Here is a 21497-nt window from a genome sequence, read left to right as displayed (position 1 = left end):
TAACAACGAATAGATATTTCTTTTCTCTTTCTCTCTATATACAAATGACTATAAATAAATAATACATACATACATACATACATACTTACACCAGATATTAAAAAATACCAAACCACTTCTTTCTAGGTTTTTGATCTTGATTTGGCACCACCAGTACATCTTGGTTCTCGACAGATATATCATTCTCCTTCATGAAACTTTTTGCAAATTCTTTATGATAATCCAATTCTTTCAACATTCTTTCTTCATTTTGTTGTTGAATTCTTTGAGCTTCCAAGACGTGTTTTTCACTAGGTCTATTTAAATTATACTCAGTTTCTTTGGTCTTTTTCATATCATCAGGAATATAAACTGCATCAGGAACATTCTTAACCACAATGCCTGCTGCTTTAGGATGATATAAATCATCATAGTCCAATTCATTTAATCCACCTAATAATTGTTCTTTTAATTTTAATTGAAATCTATAAAAATCACTGAATACGTTTTCTCTACCTTCATTCCATCTATGGAAAAATAATGCATATATACTAATCCCACTCATTATTAAAGTACCAAAATATCTTGATCCTAAGTTTAATCGTTTATTAGTTTCGATTTTTCTTAATACTTTATATTGTCCAGGATATAAATCAGATTGTGGTCGAGCAGTATAATTTAATCTTTCCATAATTTCATTTATTTTCTGATATTGAGTTGGATTTTTAGGTATTGATGAAAATCCACTTGGTTCTTGTCCAGGAATCTTATATTCTGATGGATAACCTTCAGCTGGTCTAATATCATTTGGATCATATGGATTATATGGTGCTTTTGGTGCTGTCCAACCTTTTGGATTTGGACGACGTGTAAAATCGTCAGATGGTTGATTATCGTTAGACATGATGATGCTATTAGCTACTGGATGTAGTTGTTGTTGTTGATGATGATATTGAGATGTAAAATTTTCCCCTTCTCCTTTTCCTTTTCCTTCCCCTCGATTGTGAAATTTCTCTCTCCGTTCATAAAAGCAAAAAAAAAAAATACTTGACACGAATGGTGATACCCAGATATCATCTAATCCCAACCAATTGCATACTTCTGTACCATATTAAGATGTCATATCTTACGGATATACTAAAACTATTTTCATTAGAGACATTAGATACAAGATTATATCCAAGTTCAAATACAGCTAAGAAACAATCAATAATCAAACAAGCAAATCCAAAATCAAGATGGTCAACAATAGAATTCAAATTTTATTATCTTGTATTTTTAATAATTGTACCATTAATGTTTAAAGCAGGTATGGAATCAGCAAATGAAAATAATCCAAATTATCCTAAATATGAACATTTATTAAGTAATGGATGGATATTTGGTAGAAAAGTTGATAATTCTGATCAACAATATCGATTTTTCAGAAACAATTTCCCTTTATTATGTCTCTTAATTATTATTCATGTTGGACTAAGAAGAGTTATCAATAGGATAATACCATTAAGTAGTAAGAGAACTTATTTTGATTTTATATTTGGAATAATTTTCTTAATTGGGGCTCATGGGGTTAATGTTTTAAAATTATCAATTCATTTATTGATAAATTATTTAATTGGGAAATATATTAAAAATTATAAACTTTCATTATGGATAACTTGGATATATGGAATTTCTTCATTATTTTTCAATGAATGGTATGGAAATTATACTTTAGGATTAAGTTTTTTATCAACAGGATATACTGGTATAATTCCAAGATGGGATGTTTTTTATAATTTTACTTTACTTCGTATGATTTCATTTAATTTTGATTATCTTGAAAGACAACAAAAATTGAATAATATGACATTACCAAAAGAAGAATCGAACGGTTCATTATTAAATTTAGATGATCGTGAAAGATTAACGGCACCATTACCAATTGAAGATTACAATATTTTCAATTATATATCATATCTTACATATACTCCATTATTTATTGCTGGGCCAATATTAACTTTTAATGATTATATTTATCAGTCAAATTATCAACAATCATCATCAACAAAAGACTATCATCGAATAATGATGTATTTAATTCGATTTATATTTTGTTTATTAACATTAGAATTCATTCTTCATTTCATGTATGTTGTTGCAGCTTCAAAAACAAAATCATGGGAAGGCAATTCGCCATTTCAAATATCAATGTTGGGAATGTTTAATTTAAATATAATTTGGTTAAAATTATTAATTCCTTGGAGATTATTTAGATTATGGTCTTTATTAGATGGTATTGATCCACCAGAAAATATGATTCGTTGTATGGATAATAATTTCTCAGCTTTAGCATTTTGGAGAGCATGGCATAGATCTTATAATCGTTGGATAATTAGATATATCTATCTTCCAATGGGTGGTGGAGGAAAATATAGAATTTTGAATAGTTTATTGGTGTTCAGTTTTGTTGCTATTTGGCATGATATTGAATTAAAATTATTAATGTGGGGTTGGTTAGTTGTATTGTTTTTGATTCCTGAAATTTCAGTAACAATGATATTTAAGAAATATCGTAATCAATGGTGGTATAGACATTTATGTGGTGTTGGTGCAGTCATTAATATTTGGATGATGATGATTGCTAATTTAGTTGGGTTTTGTTTAGGTACTGATGGAATGTGGAAATTATTACATGATTTATTTAAAACTTTTGATGGAGTAAGGTTTCTTATAATATCATCAGGTGCATTATTTGTTGGTGCTCAAATCATGTTTGAAATTAGAGAATCAGAAATGAGAAAAGGCATTAATGTAAGATGTTGATAATAGGTAATAGTAAATAATAATACATTTAATTGATTATGTGTTGATGTCTGTTTGTCTTTCTATCTAGTTAATCTATTTATTTCATTATGTAATTGTGCCATTGTTTCACATAATTCCATGAATAATTTATATTGAGATTTAATAACTGCCACGATATTAAACAAATTACCAAACCCTTCAGTACAACTTTTTTCTAATCCTGATAATATACCTTCAATATCTTTGATCACTCCTTCATAATAATTTAATAACTCGTAATACTTCTTGATTTTTTTAATGAAAAATTCATTCAATTGAAATGAACTACTCAATTTTGTACCTGGTGTACTTAATTGCAAAATCAATTGCATAATCTTATTTATATCTTCAGTAACTTCATTATTTAAATTTTTCAAATTTAATAATTGACTTAAATCTGATTTCAATGCTTGTTTAGTAGATAATACTTTGTTTTGTAAATAATTTATATCTTTAGGAATGGTATTAATTAAATCATCATGTTTACTCATATCTGAATTTAAAGTCGTAGCAATTAAATGTTGTGTGTTTATATATTTATCAAATTGTTCCAATTCATTTTTGATATTCGCAGGTAAATCACCTACTCTAGTCATTGCAGTCAAGTGTGGTTGTTGTGGTTGTTGTTGTTGCTGCTGAAGTTGTGGTTGTTGTTGTTGAGTGTTGCCAAACAATCCTCCGCCTGTTGTGGTTGCAGGTTTAGATCCAAATAATCCACCACCTGTCAGTTGATTACCACCAAACAATCCTCCTCCAGTAGTTGTTGTTGTCAGTTGATTACCTCCAAATAATCCACCACCAGTGGTAGTTGCTGGTTTGGCACCAAATAATCCCCCACCAGTAGTAGTATTTGTTGTATTATTTTGGGTTCCAAAAAGTCCTCCGCCGGTGGTACTAGAAGTAGCTGGTTTGGCACCAAATAACCCACCTCCTGATTGTTGTTGTTGTGGTTGTGAAGATCCAAATAATCCACCCGATTGCTGTTGTTGTGGTTGTGAAGATCCAAACAAGCCACCTGATTGTGGTTGTTGTTGTTGTTGCTGTCCTCCAAACAATCCACCTGATTGTGATTGCTGTTGTTGTTGAGCTTGTGATGAACCAAATAATCCTCCTCCTGTAGTAGTACTAGTAGCTGGTTTTGCACCAAACAATCCACCTGTAGTTGATGGTTGAGTTGAATTAGCTGTAGTTGAACCAAATAATCCTCCACCAGTTGTACCAGCAGGTTTAGATCCGAAGGCGGATGCACTTGTTGCATTAGATCCAAAAGCTCCAAATGATGGAGCTGTAGATGATTGAGTTGTGGATCCAAACATAATTGATATTACTAGAGATGATGATGTTGATGATTAACAAGTGAAGAAAAAAAAATTCTCGTTTTCTTCTTCTCTTGTTTTTTTATTTTTATTATTTTTTTTTTTTGGCTTTGGTTGTAAGATTTTGTTTTTGGCTTGCTTCGTGGAATATTTCTGAGGTTGAGATTTTGCACAGTAATTTACTAAACGTAAACAAACGATTATCCAATAGAATATTACCATGCTGGGTCTACGACCGGAATTTACAAAGGATCTAATAGGTCTAATAGATACAGAACTTAACAATTTGAAACGTGAAGATAATTTAAAGATTCAAAAACTCGAAGAAGAAATCAAACATTTAAAAGAGATAATTAATTTGAAAGATGAAGAAATAGCCGTACTTAAATCTCGACGAAATGACCAAAAATCCCCAATAAAGAAATCGGATTTAGAAATATCACCCATTAAGAAACGTGTCTCACTAACTGGAAGTAAACAGATACAAAAATTATTGAATGACGATGAAAAACTAAAAGAATTTGATCCAAGATTGACTAAATCAATGTATGTCAGTGTTCATGATCTACCTACTCAATATTCATCATCTTCAGAGGACGAAGACTATGATATTAATAAAGATAGTCTATCACCAAAGAAATCAAATATTTTATTTTCATCACAAGGTTCATCACGTATTAGTCCTAAGAGAAAATTGTACTATAATACAAAAACGAAAGATTTAAGTCCATTAAAGAAAATACCCCGATTAGATAATGGGAAAAAGATGTATCCACCTCCATTTCCCAAGTTAGCTCAAGAAGTTGAAGTTAGTCGATCAACTGAAGAACAAGAAGAAGAAGAAGAAGAAGAAGAAGAGTCGGGTTCACAATTAAAGAAAAACTCACAATTGAAAAGCACTAATATTCATGAATTACCAACTCAATATTCACAAAGTTCAGATTCTGTTTTTCAGAAAGAAATAATGGACTATTTGAAGTCATCACCAACTAAAGAATCTATCAACAATGTAATTTTTTCTTCACCTACTAAACCTAAAACTAATCAAGGAAAACAAGAACAAGAGAAAGAGCAAGAAGAAATAATTGAAGATTCACAAGAAGAAATTGAGGATTTAATTCCAAATACTCCATCACAATTAATGATGCCACCACCAAGAACCACCACGTCAGGTTCTGGGAGTTTACCATTAATCGAAATTCCACCTGATTGCAACACAGTTATATTACAACGAAAATATCGACTACAATTCTATATTGATAAATTTAAAAATGATGTTAATTTTAAAATCAATTTTAAAAAACATCCTACTAAAATGATTAAATGGGATTTTGGAGATTTTATACCTAATCCAAATCATCAACTTGATGAACAAATGAAATTTATTAAAAAAAATAATATTAAAAATGAGGTTAAATATGAGAAATTTATTAAAATATTTGGAGATAAACCAGAAGTTCAAAAATTTGGAAAATTTGAAGATGTATTAAGTCAATTATTTGATAAATTTCAATCACCTCCAGGATTTATGAAAAGTGAATTTCCTGATACTCAAGAACAAATTAAAAGAAAAGAAATTATTCAACAAAGACAAGAAAGAAGAATATTTAGAAGAATTTATGAATCTACTAAAACTAATGATCAAGGTTTACAAATTGGAGAATTTATATTTGCAATTGATATTTTCAACAAATATGTAATTAATGATAGATACTTTATAGAGTAATATTATAAAAGACCTTGTTTTTTCTCTTTTGCAACTAAATTTTTACGGTCTGAGAGTGTAATCAAAGAGGAGTTCAATTTATGCTAATCATGTGAATAGTAGAATGTATATGTAATCAATTGCCTAATTTTGGTAATAATTCTCAAGATTCCATGAAATGAGATTTTCACTGCATAATGGTTAATTCAATAGTTAACACGCTCTCCTCGTTTAATAGATACTGTATGTTTATTAAAAACATGAAATTCCTTTAATATTCCATGTGGATAAACTTTGAATATAGTTTGTAAAGACAACTGGATATTCGAGATCCATTTTCATTGAAATGGTTCTAGAATCATTCCCACAAATTGTCGGCACTCCGACACCCCTTTTTAATTTTTTTTTCCCCATTATGTGTGTGTGTGTGGTTGAGTATTATCGCCTACTTAAAATAGAAATTAATAGAAAGAATGTATATGTTCAAAGCTTCATCAACCCAACAAAACAAAACAAAAGTTAATCTCATTGAATAACATTTCGTGCTTGTCCTCCGCCCCCTTGTTTTGTCATAGCATTATGTTTGGGAATATATATGGTTCAATACCGTTTTATCCTAAAATGAAATATTCATAATTATAATAATAATAGAGAAACAAAAAATGACTGCAGATCTTTAAATGCAAAATAATTTTGATCTAACCAATTAAATTTTAGAAACAACAATATGTGTCACGTGATGCATTAAGGTATTGGTCTTGGTTTTTATTTTACTAAGAAAAATCAAAAATAGCAAGTTTAAGGTTTTTATCTGGTAATCATTAATTGGTTAATATATATATATATATGTGTGTATAATCAATCTGACAATTGATCTACTATTATTATCATTAGTCATATACTTCAAGATTACCCACCAAGAGATACTGTTGAACGGAATTAATCCCGGTATTTAAATTTGAACTAATTTTAAACAATGTAAAGTATGTAAAAATACATTTGTGAATTTAATTTTTCTGTTCAAATATAATTTCATAACTCCGATGACATATTGTATATTCTTAACTACAGGAAGGATAATGGTTATGAAACTGATTAGTTAATCCCAGAATTTATGACAATCTTTCATTTTGGTTTTTGTTAGTACATTAGTTAGCAAAAACAAACCTCTCTGTTTCGAGATACCATTGCAATTGTAAAATTAGAAACAGGCTATATATGTGTATGTGTAGATATGTGTTGTGTTGTGTTGTGTGTGAGTGTGTTTCAAAGTAAGTTAGTGTAATTAAATTGGGTCATTCAATGATCACGTTCTTTTTCTAGTACAGGCTTATATTTATATTGGCAAAACAACAAAAACAAAACATGGCAAAAAGGTTATGGTTTAAATAATTACAGGAATGGTTGAAAATGTCTTGACAGACAAATTGCAAAAAGTTCAAAAAAAAAAAAAAAAATTCCAAAAAAATTCAACTGATAAATGATACTTGGATCATATTTTTGCTAAGGAAATTGAAAGAAATTTCTATCAGTATCATGGAGCTTCTAAGAGAGTAGTATTATGTCAGTACTATTGATAATTTTTATCCCAATACATTTCTTTGTTTAATCACTGGGTTTTTAATCTTTTTGTTGTTGTTGTTGTTGTTTCTTTTATTGTAGTAATTTGAAAGGGGGATAGAGAAAGACAGTAATAATATAGTTTGAACAAAAAAAGATGAAGTTGTTGTTAGTAATACGCATATATAGACACAGGTATGTATGTATATATGTGATATTACTTTTGTATTGATTTATTTTTAGTTGCACAATTTTGAACTTTTCTTTTTTTTTAAGGAAAGTAATGGTATGAATTGACTGCTAAATAAAAAATAATTGAAGAATTCTAGATCAGTACGGAAATATTTGAATACTACGGATCATATTTATATTACTGAATATCAACCATTAGAAACAGTAATATATACGCTTTTGATCATTGCTTTTTTACGCATCATGTACCGTTACAGCACCATGAAAAGCTGTGTATGTGTGTTTTTTGTCCTGGTTCTTTGTTTCTGTAATGTAATTTTAAAAATTGACCAATTATACACTACACACTAGACACATATATTATACTTATTGTACGTTTTTGAGTTTGTCACGACTTGGTTATTATCAATAAAAACATTAAATACGTGACAAGGGGATATTATTCAAATAACAATCTTTCTATCTCTATCTGTCTATCAAAGTAGTGTATGATTTTTCTTTTATTTTGGCTATATTGTTAGTAAGGACCACTGTTTTTTTTTTTTTTTCATCACAAGTAATACAATTAAAACTAAGCCTAAGGACAAAAAAAAAGAAGGTTATAACACATCCGTGGAGTAAAGTTAATCCATTGGTGGCTACTCTCTTTATCTTTCAAAGTAGTGGATTTTATCTCTTGACCGCCTTGTCTAGTTCTGTTTATTCATCAACATTACCATGGATGGTGTATTTATTAATGTTTTGTGTGCAACGTGTAGTGAAATCCGGATAATAGAGGTGTGGTGTATCTCAGACTTACTGCAGTAGCATTATAAATTTTGATTATATAAGCAGATTTTTTTTTTTTAGGCAAAGAATGAGAAAAGAAAAAAGTTCGTCTAAATGAGAAAGAGGAATGTCGCCGACACTGAGAATACGGAAAGAGAAAGATTAAGACATCACAACCGTTAATGAACTAATAATAATAAAGAGACATTTATCTTGACACAAGAAAGGAGAAAGGGGAATGATGTACAGTTCCACCAATTCAATACAATACAACAACAGTAAAAGCAAAAGAAAAAGAAAAAAGAGAATTTAGGCATACAGAATACAAACAAATCACAAGGTCAAATTTTTTTTTTACACGAGAATAAGTGACCCAGACGATCATCATTACGGCGAATTGAATGAGTTATATCCAAAATTGAATTAATACTATTACAAAATATAGTCATGGTTGAAAGAATGGTTTAAATCAAATTTTAAAGTGATGAAGTAAACATATATAAGTTTTGCACCTTCTCTTTCCTCTTGGTAATATATAACTATTGCATCCAAAATAATCCCCGAGTATCTTTCTTTTTTTTTGACTTTTTTGTATATATGTAGAATGTCCCCTTTCTTAAATTGAATGAAATCGACACTTTTTTTTTAATTAGAGCAAAAAAGGAAAAATACCATTTCCAGGTAAGAAGTACTTTATATACTATCACAATTTTTTTTTATATAATGTGTGGGTTAGGTCAATTAGAAAAGAAACTTGAAAGCAATCGATTTTGATAATTGAATGTGGTTATTATTATATATGATCTGTCATTATCATATAGCTCCACTCCCTCTCTCTCTCTCCGCCTGAACTTCCTCTATATATCAACATGAAACATCGGACACAGAATTAAAGTGTTAGTTTTTGATTAAAAATAGTAATGAATTAACATATTGATCTTCCCACTTGGTTTGAGTCTTCGGTTTGAGTTTGTTGATTTGCTTCCTGTTTTTCTTTGTGATTGTTCTCCTTTTTTTTTTTATTTTTTGTTCTAATTTATTTCCTGTCTATGGGATATAAATTTAAAGAGAGAAAAAAATTTTTTTTCAATTTTTGTTAGTAGATTTTCTTCCTTTCTTTTCCTTCCTTTCTAATCTCAACAACCAACCTTCCAACTCATCAGTTCTTCCATATATATTTCTAATTGGTCTATCATTGATATAAAGAATAAACCGACTAAAGAAAAGAAGAACATAATTCATCATCAATTTATAATTCATTAATTCGTTGTCGTTGCTGATTAGTATAGAGAGAGAGAGTTATCTTAGATAATTTTTTTTTTTTTGTTTAGTAGTGCTTATTCCCATCATAGTTGACACGAGCATTTTACATACATTCCACGGAATAATAACTACAGTTCCCATATATTATACTTTAACTACAAAACAGATATTGTACAACTTGATAAGTGTACTACTATTTTGTTTCTGATCTAATTGCTTGGTATTTTGTATTGGTCAATTGTGATTATCGAATTATCAACTCGTTGATTATTATTCAAAGTTTTTTTTTATTACCCATACTGATTTTTAGTCCTTTTTTTGGGGCTGTTTCTGTTTGGTTTCTTTTTGTTAGGGCTAGGAGATTTTACACGACTAACAAGTAAGAGAGAGAAATTTTAAAACTTGAGTAATTACAATACATTGTTACCCAATTATATATCTATACTATACTGAGATTGTTTGATTTGGTTAGTTATTACTACTGAAAAAAAAGGCTATTACAACTAATTGAGTAAGATTTGTTGAAGAGTGTGAATCAATCCATTATTAGACATAGGAATAGTTTAACAATAATTTAAACTATTTGAACCAAAGAGTGTTGTTTTACTTGTTCACACATTTAATTTAAATTAAACACTAAGAAAAATAAAATTTCTTAGTTTGATTTATTTTGCACATTCACTTTACTCACTCCCACACAACCAACAAACAAACAAACAAACAAACAAACAATTTTCTTTTTTTTTTTTTTCCTTTCATTTCATTTCCTTTCCCTTTTTTTTGCTACTGTACTGGGCCTAATCCACTACCATTACTACTACCACCACCACCACCACCACCACAACTCACATTTTTACTTACACACACACACTATAAATTTTTTTTCTTCTTTCCCCTTCACTTTCTTCTTCCCTTTTTTTTCTTTCAAACTAAAGCTGAAGAAAGATTTTTATTCAACCAACAACCTTCTTTTCCTTTTCTTTTCTTTTGTTTTCATCTTGGTAAGATAGAGATCACTTCAACATCTACTAGTTACTTCTGTTGTTTTTAATTAAAAAGGATAGTCTTTCCCCCCACTACCATCCCCCTTTTTATACATTGTGGACTCAACCATGTCCTATCAATATCAACTGAATAACTATTATCACCATAACCACCATTCCCACAATCTTTCCATTAATTCAATCTCATCCATTATAGAACCAACCACTCCCCCAAACAACTCTTCTACTACTTCAACAACCACTGACACCTCCAATAATAATACTGCGTCAGAAAAGTATTTGGCCAATAATAACCAATCGCATCAAATTCAACAAAATCAACACCAACAACAAGGAATTGTCTTAACTCCTGCTACTACTGCTACTCCAATGTCCACCTCTTCTACTTCTAAATCCACTTCTTTTCACATGAGAAGTTTGTCTAATGGTGGTGGCGTTGGCTTTTTGTCAAATTCAAAAGGTGGTGTTTCCTCTTCCTCAGCAAATAGTAAATCCATTCTTTGGGACTCATCAAACAAATTAAACCAAAATTTAAATTTACCAAATTTTTCTATTGACAACGAGGTTGTCTCAACCCCTTTAATTGTTCCACCAGTTGGACAAGACCAACAAACTACTTCATCCTTTGCAACACAACAACAACGTCATCAAAGAGCTATTAGTGATTTTGTTGGGTTTGATGATAAAGAAAATATGATTATGAATAAATCTATCATTACAACCACTCCTAGTGTTGTTTCATTGTCTAATTTAGACAACCAATCTGCTACTGTTGCTATCACTGATAAAGTTAATGGTAATAATTTTGTCAATGGTGTTGGTGTGTCTACTTTTATTGCAGCTCCTGCTGGTACCGGTTCTGCAACTAGTGGTTGTACTCCAAGTTCTTCTGCTTCAACTCCTTCTGATTTTACGTCCACCATGACTCCTCCAATTAGAATGCCACAAAAAATCGATAAAGAATATCTTGCTTCTATCAATAAATTGCCTTTAATTCAATTGAAACTGGAAATTTTAAAACTTGCTAAGGATCAATATGGTTGTCGTTTCTTGCAAAAGAAGATTGATGAAAGTTTGGTTCCAAATTATCAAGTTAGATTGGCCAATTTTGACATCATTTTCAACCAAACTTATCAGTATATGTATGAGTTAATTATTGATCCATTTGGTAATTATTTGATTCAAAAATTGATTGCTTATTGTAATGAATCTAATTTGGATTTATTGATGGAAATTTTACAATACAATTTGTTTCAAATTTCCATCAATCAACATGGTACCAGAGCTTTACAAAAGATCATTGATAACTTGAACAATTCTCATCAATTGGGTTTATTGATTAAAGGTTTGAAACCTTATATTATAGAATTGATTAAAGATCTTAACGGGAATCACGTGATTCAGAAGATTTTAAATAAGTATCAACCCCCAGATTGTCAATTTATTTATGATTCTATAATTGATGATTTATATATTGTTGCTACTCATAAACATGGTTGTTGTGTTTTACAAAAGTGTCTTAACCATGTTACTTTGCAACAATTGGGTGAATTTTCTAGAGCAATTTTGAAATTTGAAAATTTCAAATTGTTGATTAATGATCAATTTGGTAATTATGTTTTACAATATTTGATTTCTATTAATTCTTTGGATATCAATTTTAAGATTTTCCAAAATTTCATTACATTTGGTATTTCAAATTTATGTAATTTAAAGTTTAGTTCCAATGTGGTTGAAAAATTTTTAAAGAATTGTTACACCAATGAAACTGTCAATTCATCATTTGCTAATTTGAAATTTGAATTGATTTATATAATTTTGATTAATGATTTGAATGTATTGATCAATGATCCTTATGGGAATTATGTCATTCAAACTATGATTGATATCATTGTTAACCCACAAGTTAATTATCAAAATGCAAATATTGACAAGTTGTCATTGATTTTACCACAAGATCAACAAACTGATGAAACTTTTAAACTGTACCAAAAGTTGCAAGTTGAAATTATCAAGTTTTGGTTTCAGAATTGTAAGATTGTTTCAAGTTTTGGTAAACGTATCCAATCCAAGATTAATACAATTTTGAATAACAGTGCTTCATCTTCAATTTCTATTAATAAAACCAATAGAAAGTCTCAAATGAATGCTAATGGAGAATTCATTGTTAATGATTTCAACTCAAAACAATCATCTCAGCAGCATCAACATCAACAATCGGGACAACCCCAACCCTTGTCATGTCGTAGTGCTTCATCTCCAGCAGGTGTTGGTTTCATTATGAATGGTAACAATAATGCTAATGAATTCTACTCTAAGATTCATCAAGTTCCAAATAGAAATTTTTCATTGCCAACGAACTTTTATGCTGCTAATGTCAACAATAATAACAACAACAACAACAATAATAATAATAATTCTTTTAATGTCAACAATAAAAATAATGTGAATAGTTCTGTAACATCATTTCAATCAGGTAGTACTAATACTGGACCTTTTAATAATAATTCTGCATCAAATTCATTAATCAATATGAATGGAAACAATAATGGCTCACATTTGTATGGTGAGAATGGTGACTATGGAGTTCCTCAACAACAGCAACAGCAACAGCAACAGCAACAGCAACAGCAGCAACCATGTATGGGACCAGGAGGAGGATTTTATCCAAATGTTGGACAACAACAATCATCTATTTCCTCGTTGAATCATGGTCATTCAATGTACCATTATACTACTGGACCTGGTGCTCAAAGTTATACTCCACCACCTGTTCAACCACCTCCTGGTGTTAGCGCTCCAATGCATTTTGCTCCACCAAATTTCTACAACAATGGCATGCCTCCACCTCCACCACACTTACATCCTCAACAACAGCAACAGCAACATGTTATGCCACCTCCATCTCAACAACAGCAGCAACCACAAACACAAAACATGTATCATTCACATAACCAATCATGGTCATCAACATCATCATTCGGTGGAAATGCTCCTGTTTTCGGATCAAATAATTGGTGATAGAGTCAAGTGAAGCGTGTGTGTTTTTTTTTTATTTTTCCATTTACTATTTCGATTACAATTATATCCTTTTTCCTTTCTTCAATTTTATTATGCCCTTTGTCCTTGTCTTTTTATATTTTTTTGGTCATTTTTTTTAATTACTTTTGTATAATTTAAGTTTTGGTTTTTTATTTTATTTTATTTTATATTTTTGTTCCTTTTTTTAATTGATTTGTTTTCTATATTCAAAAACAAAAAAAAAAGATTATATACGATTTTTATTTACATGTGGATGTTTTTTTGTTTTGTTTTAGTGTATCATACTCATCATCATCATATATATATATTTGTATAGGTTTTTTATTATTATATATTATTTTCATTAAGTGTTTAACAAACTTTATGAGTATTGATTTCTGTGAAAAAAAAAAAAAAAAGCAAGGTCAGATCTCACAGATCAAGTGTATTTCCTAATTGGGATGAAATGTTGCTTATCTAGAAAATATACACTACCCTTTAGAAAAAAAAAAATTCTTCATCTTCATCCGAATCTTTTTTTTGTTTTTTCGGTGTCTCCTCGTTTCCGTCCTGATTCCAAAAAAAAAAAATTTTTTGGCTGCGGCTGCTAAAAATCTTTAATTACAAAAATTTTAATTTTCTTTGTTTTGATTTTTTTTTTCGCAATCTTTTTTTTTCTCTCTCTTTCATTGCAATTTACATCATCCGGAAAAGAAAGGTTTGATGTGCGATTGGTAGCAGCATCTGATACAACCAGAACACGAAAAAAAAACGTGACTTGATTGAATTGCAGTTTAGTTCAAATTAAAAAAAAAAGAAATCTAACCCCATAATAAATTATTAAAATACGATGAGTGTTTTCTCAAACGATATAAATGGAATGTAAGAATATTCATAGTTAAACGAATTAAAAATAAAAAACCAGTGTTTAATTATATCTTAAATAGGTAATTTTAAAGGGATGTGGTGTTGATGATGATCATTGTCTTGAAGATATTGTAACACGTAATTTTATGGGAAAAAAAACGCCACTAACTTAATACAACTCCTTTCATAGAATGAGGAAACAAAAATAAAGAAAAAAAATTTTTTCCTTTCTTTTTTCACGCGATTTTCGTACGAATTTTTAATGAAAAAAAAAACATTAATTATTATCAGAGTTCTTGAAAAGATTTACTTATATTGAGAATGAGTCCTGATTTTGACAGGATTAGGATTATCATGACGTAGATAAAGAGTAGTATATAAACACTTATACAACTTTATCCCTGAGGTGACTTTCTCTATTTATAGAATTGTTTGTATTATGTACAAAAACCGATTCTGTGGACGTGTTTTATTTTTTTTGTCAGTGGCAAACTATAAAATGAATGAATGAACTCACCAAAAATTTAGCTGTTTAAATTAACAAAAAGAATATAATAGATACCAATAGGCTTCACACCTACTTGAATGATCTTTAATAGACATCATCAATTATTCATGATCTTTGATAAATCATAACCAAAGTCGTGTACATTGTTCAACCCAATTTTATATTTTTTCTTATTTGATCTCTCAACAAAAGGAAGAAAAAAAAAAAGACAACGAAACCAAAATCAACGAGGCAAAAAAAAAAATTGAGTTTCAAGTTCCGGAATCATTTAAATTTCAACATTTAATCCATTACATCCGTATTAACCTAGAATTTTCCTACTACTTCTCAAATAAAAATTCAATCACAAATAAATAATTGATTTCCATAAAGAAACGAAAAAAAAATATTATCTCGATTTATTTACTTGTTTTATTTTTTTTATCTTTTTTTTTTCTCGATCTAGACTATAATTGGAATAGATAACTCACCTAATAGATAATTAATGGTTATGGAAAAATTTGGATTTCATAAAGTTAGTAATTCCCCAACATCACCAAGTCAACCTAAAATCACTCATAATAGAGCGATACCTAATCCACAAACACCACCATTACCACAACGACCAATTGAAGAAGCATCATTTCGTAAACAATTATTAGTTGATAATGCTCCTGGTAATGATGTTGTTGTAGCTAATTGTGTTGCTGTTAATCCACAAGATTTTCATAATGTTCCTGATAGATCTCCAGTTATTTTAGATGGAATTTTTGTTTATTCTATAAGTAAAGATGATAGAACACGTCCTGGAACTATTGGATTAGCTGGAAATATGAGAACTTGGGGTAAATGGTCATTAGGACAACCTGTTAATATTGAAAATTATAATATTTTTCATAATGGTCAACAACAACAATATTTAGGAGCAATTGATTTACTGATTGATTTTAGAGCTAAAGCTAGAGCTAATTCAAATCCTATTAATCATGATGAATTGGTTAATTTATTTTTGAAAAATTATGAAAATCAAATTTTACAACCTACTCAAGTTATTTATATGGAATATAATGGAGTTTATTTTCAAATTAGAATCAATAATGTTCAAGTTATTGATGTTAATACTAAAGATCAATTGCCAAGTTTTAAAGATTCTGATGATGTTAAAACTAAAGGGATCTTAATTAAATCTACCGACGTTGTATTTTATCCATTTGAAGGTTCAATTATTAATTTAACTAAATCAAAAACTTTAAAACAAAGAATGTTTGGTGGTAATACTCCTCATAGACCAAGTCGAAGAAAGCAAATCATCAATCCTGATTTCAAATTAGAAGATTTAGGTATTGGTGGGTTAGATTCTGAATTTCAAGATATTTTCAGACGTGCTTTCAATTCAAGAATTTTGCCACCTGAATTGGCTGAAAAATTGGATTATAAACATTGTAAAGGGTTGTTATTGTATGGTCCTCCAGGTACTGGTAAAACTTTAATTGCCAGAAAATTATCTAAAATGTTGAATGGTAAAGAACCTAAAATTGTTAATGGTCCAGAAATGTTGAGTAAATATGTTGGTGCTTCTGAAGAAAATATTCGTAATTTATTCAAAGATGCCGAAGCAGAATATAAATTAAAAGGTGAAGATTCTGATTTACATGTTATTATTTTTGATGAATTGGATTCTGTTTTCAAACAAAGAGGGTCAGGTAAATCTGATGGAACTGGTGTTGGTGATAATGTTGTCAATCAATTATTATCCAAAATGGATGGTGTTGATCAATTGAATAATATTTTAGTTATTGGTATGACCAATCGTTTGGATTTAATTGATACTGCATTGTTAAGACCAGGTAGATTTGAAATTCAAATCGAAATTTCTTTACCTGATGAAAAGGGTAGAAAAGATATTTTCATGATTCATACCAAGAAATTAGTAGAAAATGGTATTTTAGCTTCTGATGTTAATTTTGATGAATTGAGTCAATTGACTAAGAATTTCACTGGTGCTGAAATTGAAGGGTTGTGTAATTCAGCCAAATCTTATGCCATTTCTCGTCATACTAAAAAAGGTGCATTGGCACAAATTGATACTGATTCTATTGCAAAAATGAAAATCACTAGAGATGATTTTTTGTTGGCATTGAATGATATTCGTCCTGCATTTGGTACTGATGAAGAAGATTTATCACAACAAGCACAACATGGAATTATTCAATTTAATAATACTATCAAACATATTTTTGAAAAAGGACAATCTATTATTGATGTTGTTAGATCAAGTGAAAGTGAAACTTTAAGAAGTATTTTATTATATGGACCACCAGGTGTTGGTAAAACCGCTATTGCTACTACATTAGCCTTAAATTCTGATTTCCCATTTATTAAAATGTTGTCAGCTGAAACTTTAGTTGGTATGGGAGAATTACGTAAGATTCAAGAAATTGATAATGTTTTCAGAGATGTTCATAAATCCCCATTGAATGTTTTAGTTATTGATAAAATTGAGAATATTATTAATTATAATCCAATTGGTCCTAGATTTTCTAATGATATTTTACAAGTTTTAAATGTTTATTTAACAAAGAAACCACCAAAGGGAAGAAGATTATTGATTATTGGAACAACATCACAATATCAAGTTTTCAAACACATGAATCTTGTCGATAGTTTCAATGATGCTATTGCTGTTCCTCCAGTTAGACATGTTGAAGAAATTGGTAGAGTAATGGATAAATTAGGATTTATGTCCAGTAGTGAACGACTGGAAATTTTAAGTCAATTATCTAGTTATGATATTAATATTGGTATTAAGGGATTAATTGATGTATTAATGGTTAGTAAATACTCCAAAGATTCAGTTGATGAAGTCGTTGCTAATATTGTTGAGAAAATGAATGGTTAATTCCAGTACATAGATGATCAAAGCGTTGAATATAATTTGTGTTTCTATTTTTTTTTTACAACCAAATGGCAGCCCAAGTACGCGTGACTTTCTTTTGGTGTTGTATTGGTACCGCACGACCCTTTTTTTTTGAAAGACCCTTTATGGTATCTTTCCCTGGTACAATGCTTCAACAATGTTTTGAACTAACAGATAATGCATTATGATATAAAAACGGTCATGCAATGTTTCAACAATGACTCCACAACATAAACATCCAATAGAAAAACACCACAATCACACTTCGTCTCATCATAAAATTTAACACATTTTTAATTGATGTGATTACATAATACAATACACATCAATGATTTTATTTTATTTTTCTTTAGTTTTTTTTTTTTTTACAACCAAGATTTGGAATTGGGATGAAAATTCTTACAACCAATGATGATTTATTATTCTTCTTTCGTATACTTATTACTAGTTTCTGATTTATATTCCACATCACATTAGCTTTATTTTTTGGTTGTTTAATCAATATTGAATCACATTACTACTATCATACAAAACAAGTGTTGTTGCAACTTAACAAGTACTTAAAATTTTGGTTGCAACAAAAAAAAAATTATTACCATAGTGAAGAGATCTTGGTTTTGAGTGCAGAGTAGTTCACGGTAGTAATCTAATTTACTAGCAATATAATTCAAACTATCATCATCATCATCATCATCATCATCATCATCGTCAACACAAGAAGGCAAGAGGAATAATCTAGGTATTAAAGATCTTCTAATAGATTTGAAACCATATAGTTTCCATTTAATATCTTTTGTTTTTGGTTGGAGATTTCTTTTTTTTTCTGTCATTGGTTATATCATTACACTAACATATAAAGGCAACTCCCCCCATACTTCCCCCTCTTCCATTTGTATAAAAGATAATACTCCAAAAAAAAAAAGAATCAAATTAAATCAAAACAAGGCAAAAAAAAAAAAGAAAGAAATCAATCTATTTCAACTTTGATCTGGAAAAGTTAGAATCAAGCATAAAATAATGACTGACCATATAAAACCATCAACTTCGACCGATCCACCAACATCATCATCAGTATCAAATAAATTTGATTTAAACCAATATTTAATTTGCTCAAATAACCCACTGAGTGAATCTAATTCTATTGCTAATATCAATTTTCAAAAAGATAATGAATCTTTAATTTATCCTTTAGTTTCTTCTTCTTTGTCAAATAATAATAATGGTAATAAATTTTTGAAATATTCTTCTAAAGTTCCTATAAAATCTCAAGATATCAAGAATTATGATGATCAATTAGATGAAAATTTCTTAAATCCATCTCCTAATTTCACAACTACTAATACAAACATAAGTAATAATACTTATCTTGTAAAAGATTTTGATAAAGCTGAATATCTTAGTAGTAATTCATCATCTAATAGTCAAATTGGTACTGCTACAATTGGTAAATCTAATTCCAATTCTGGTTCAATTGGGGTTGATATTTCTCATACTACTGCTACTGCTGCTGCTACTACCACCACAACTATTGCAACAATTACTGAAGGTTCATCATCGTGTAAATTTCAAGTTTCACCAATTGAATTTGAAGATTTTGAAAGGGAATTGAATAATAATGATGATGATGATCAATTTTCAAATGGCAATGGTGAACCTACTTTGATTTGTTGGTCTTCTGATAAGATCCATTTCTTAAATCCAAATCTAATTCAAGATGATGACGTTGAAGAAGAAGAACAGCAACATGAACAAGAGATTGCTAATCAAATTGAAAATGATGAAGGATATGAATATGAACAAGAGAATAATAATGACAATAGTGATTATAATTATAGATTTATTGCATTTGGAAGTTCACCACCACCTGCTCAATTTCTTTCTTCACAACAACAACAATTATTGAATCTTCAAAAAACAAGCAGTGATACCTTAACTGCTAATGAATCCGAATCAAGTGCTATAATCGATGGATGTACCACAGCTATTGCTATTGCTATCAAAGCCAAACAACTGTTAAGTCAATTGTTGACTTATAATAATAACAATAATACAAGTAGTAATATTTTCTTGGAATATCTGAAAAGTGACGAAGAACTGGAACATATGTCAGAAATGAAGGAAAAGTTAGGATTAAAACCTGCTTTTGTGTATAAAAAGAAGACAACCACAGAAGATGAAAACATTTGCGGGCCATCACAAACATCAGCCAAGAATGAATACCATGATTTACCTTCTTCACCAATTGTTCTTGTCAAGAAACCCAATGAAAACGTAAAAGATGATCAAGATAATTTTGAAGATAAAGATGATACTTACAAAACTTCTTCAATACCTTTGGAAGAAGATCGAAAATTTAAGAGAAGATTCAAGAAAAGTGGTGGACTAAGAAAGAATGCCCTTATGATACATCCATTTACTATAAGATTTAATGAACGTAAAGAAGAATTTAGTCAACATATGGAACAGATCAATGCTTTAGAACAAAAACAACAAAAAGTCGAACGACAACAACAAGCTGCTGAACGTAGATCACGAAGAAAAGAATTATCTTGTACAATTTCTTCTAAACCCACAACCAACCCTAATGGTGCTACTGAAATATATGAAATAGGACCCAAAATATTACCTGAACCATTTAGTAAAGAATTTCATAATTTACGTAAAAAAAAGTTTTTACCATTACTGGTATTAATGGAAGATCCAGAATACCAATTAGGATATGGTCAAAGTACAAATTATAATTTAAAAACCAAAAACACCACAAGATGTCCAAATAGACCAAATAGTCAAGGGAATTTAGGACCATATAGAGTTCAAAATTCCAAACCAAAACAAAACTTATCAACTACGAATGGTATTTCATCATCATCATCATCTTCTTCCTCCACATCATCATCAACATCAACATCAGCATCAGCTTCAGCATCGTCTTCATCTTCATCCACATCATCATCAACAACTAGATCCAAAGAATTATCAGAAAAGAAAAAACAGCAAACATCAACCAAACAAGAATCTAATAAAGTTGGATCATCATCAAGTAAAGAAACGGAGTTTAAAAATGATAGATATTATTCAAGATTAAATATTTATGAATTATCTAAAATATTAAATTTACATCAATATTCTATTCAATTAACTAAATTAATTGAACTAAATATTTTAGAAATATTTGGAAATTATTGTGATTTTCAATTAGGTTATCAAACTTGGATAAGAGATACTACAAAAATTAAAAGAAAAGAATTAATTCAACAATTATATTCTTATACTGTTGAATTTTATCCAGAAATTGATCCTTTCAAATTAGAAGTTATTATTAGAAGAGGAAGTTATAGTTTGATGCAAACTAGATTGAGAAGAGAACGTAGATTAAAACAAAGATCAAGAGATTTCAATTGATCCTATTCATAATTGCTTATGCCCCTTGTTTTTTATTTGCTAATGATTTAATGCTGTACTATTTTCAAAATTTCAAAATTTACGTATTATTGTAACTACAACTTATATACTTATATACATATATATATACTAGTATTCCATTTATGTTTATTTTTTTTTTTTTTGGTGTATTTTTTTTTTTAATGGTTTG

General features: G+C 29.3%; 7 protein-coding genes across 7 annotated transcripts; 5 read left to right on the top strand and 2 right to left on the bottom strand. All coding sequences in view use genetic code 12, as the record gives it.

The window, feature by feature from the left end:
* Positions 1 to 97: 97 nt before the first annotated feature.
* On the bottom strand, positions 98 to 883 carry MCU1 (Mcu1p; the record flags this gene model as incomplete). Its single annotated transcript, XM_002549301.1, has 1 exon — positions 98 to 883. One exon carries the CDS (start codon positions 881 to 883, stop codon positions 98 to 100), a length of 786 nt encoding a protein of 261 aa, XP_002549347.1.
* A 152-nt stretch (positions 884 to 1035) lies between these two features.
* GUP1 (O-acyltransferase) lies at positions 1036 to 2784 on the top strand (the record flags this gene model as incomplete). Its single annotated transcript, XM_002549300.1, has 1 exon — positions 1036 to 2784. The coding sequence occupies one exon, from the start codon at positions 1036 to 1038 to the stop codon at positions 2782 to 2784; it is 1749 nt and encodes a 582-aa protein (XP_002549346.1).
* Positions 2785 to 2846: 62 nt separating this feature from the next.
* Positions 2847 to 4121, bottom strand: NUP49 (FG-nucleoporin; the record flags this gene model as incomplete). The annotated part of the gene is made up of 1 exon (XM_002549299.1): positions 2847 to 4121. One exon carries the CDS (start codon positions 4119 to 4121, stop codon positions 2847 to 2849), a length of 1275 nt encoding a protein of 424 aa, XP_002549345.1.
* A 220-nt stretch (positions 4122 to 4341) lies between these two features.
* CTRG_03641 (ssDNA endodeoxyribonuclease) lies at positions 4342 to 5847 on the top strand (the record flags this gene model as incomplete). The annotated part of the gene is made up of 1 exon (XM_002549298.1): positions 4342 to 5847. One exon carries the CDS (start codon positions 4342 to 4344, stop codon positions 5845 to 5847), a length of 1506 nt encoding a protein of 501 aa, XP_002549344.1.
* Positions 5848 to 10721: 4874 nt separating this feature from the next.
* On the top strand, positions 10722 to 13634 carry MPT5 (Mpt5p; the record flags this gene model as incomplete). Its single annotated transcript, XM_002549297.1, has 1 exon — positions 10722 to 13634. The coding sequence occupies one exon, from the start codon at positions 10722 to 10724 to the stop codon at positions 13632 to 13634; it is 2913 nt and encodes a 970-aa protein (XP_002549343.1).
* Positions 13635 to 15493: 1859 nt separating this feature from the next.
* Positions 15494 to 17887, top strand: SEC18 (AAA family ATPase; the record flags this gene model as incomplete). The annotated part of the gene is made up of 1 exon (XM_002549296.1): positions 15494 to 17887. One exon carries the CDS (start codon positions 15494 to 15496, stop codon positions 17885 to 17887), a length of 2394 nt encoding a protein of 797 aa, XP_002549342.1.
* A 1035-nt stretch (positions 17888 to 18922) lies between these two features.
* CTRG_03638 (uncharacterized protein) lies at positions 18923 to 21307 on the top strand (the record flags this gene model as incomplete). The annotated part of the gene is made up of 1 exon (XM_002549295.1): positions 18923 to 21307. One exon carries the CDS (start codon positions 18923 to 18925, stop codon positions 21305 to 21307), a length of 2385 nt encoding a protein of 794 aa, XP_002549341.1.
* Between the last annotated feature and the right edge of the window lie 190 nt (positions 21308 to 21497).

The sequence above is a fragment of the Candida tropicalis genome (genome assembly GCF_000006335.3).
Source record: "Candida tropicalis MYA-3404 genomic scaffold supercont3.4, whole genome shotgun sequence".
Taxonomy (NCBI): domain Eukaryota; kingdom Fungi; phylum Ascomycota; class Pichiomycetes; order Serinales; family Debaryomycetaceae; genus Candida; species Candida tropicalis.
The sequence above is the reverse complement of the archived record's forward strand: the minus strand, read 5'-3'. Positions and strand labels throughout refer to the sequence as shown.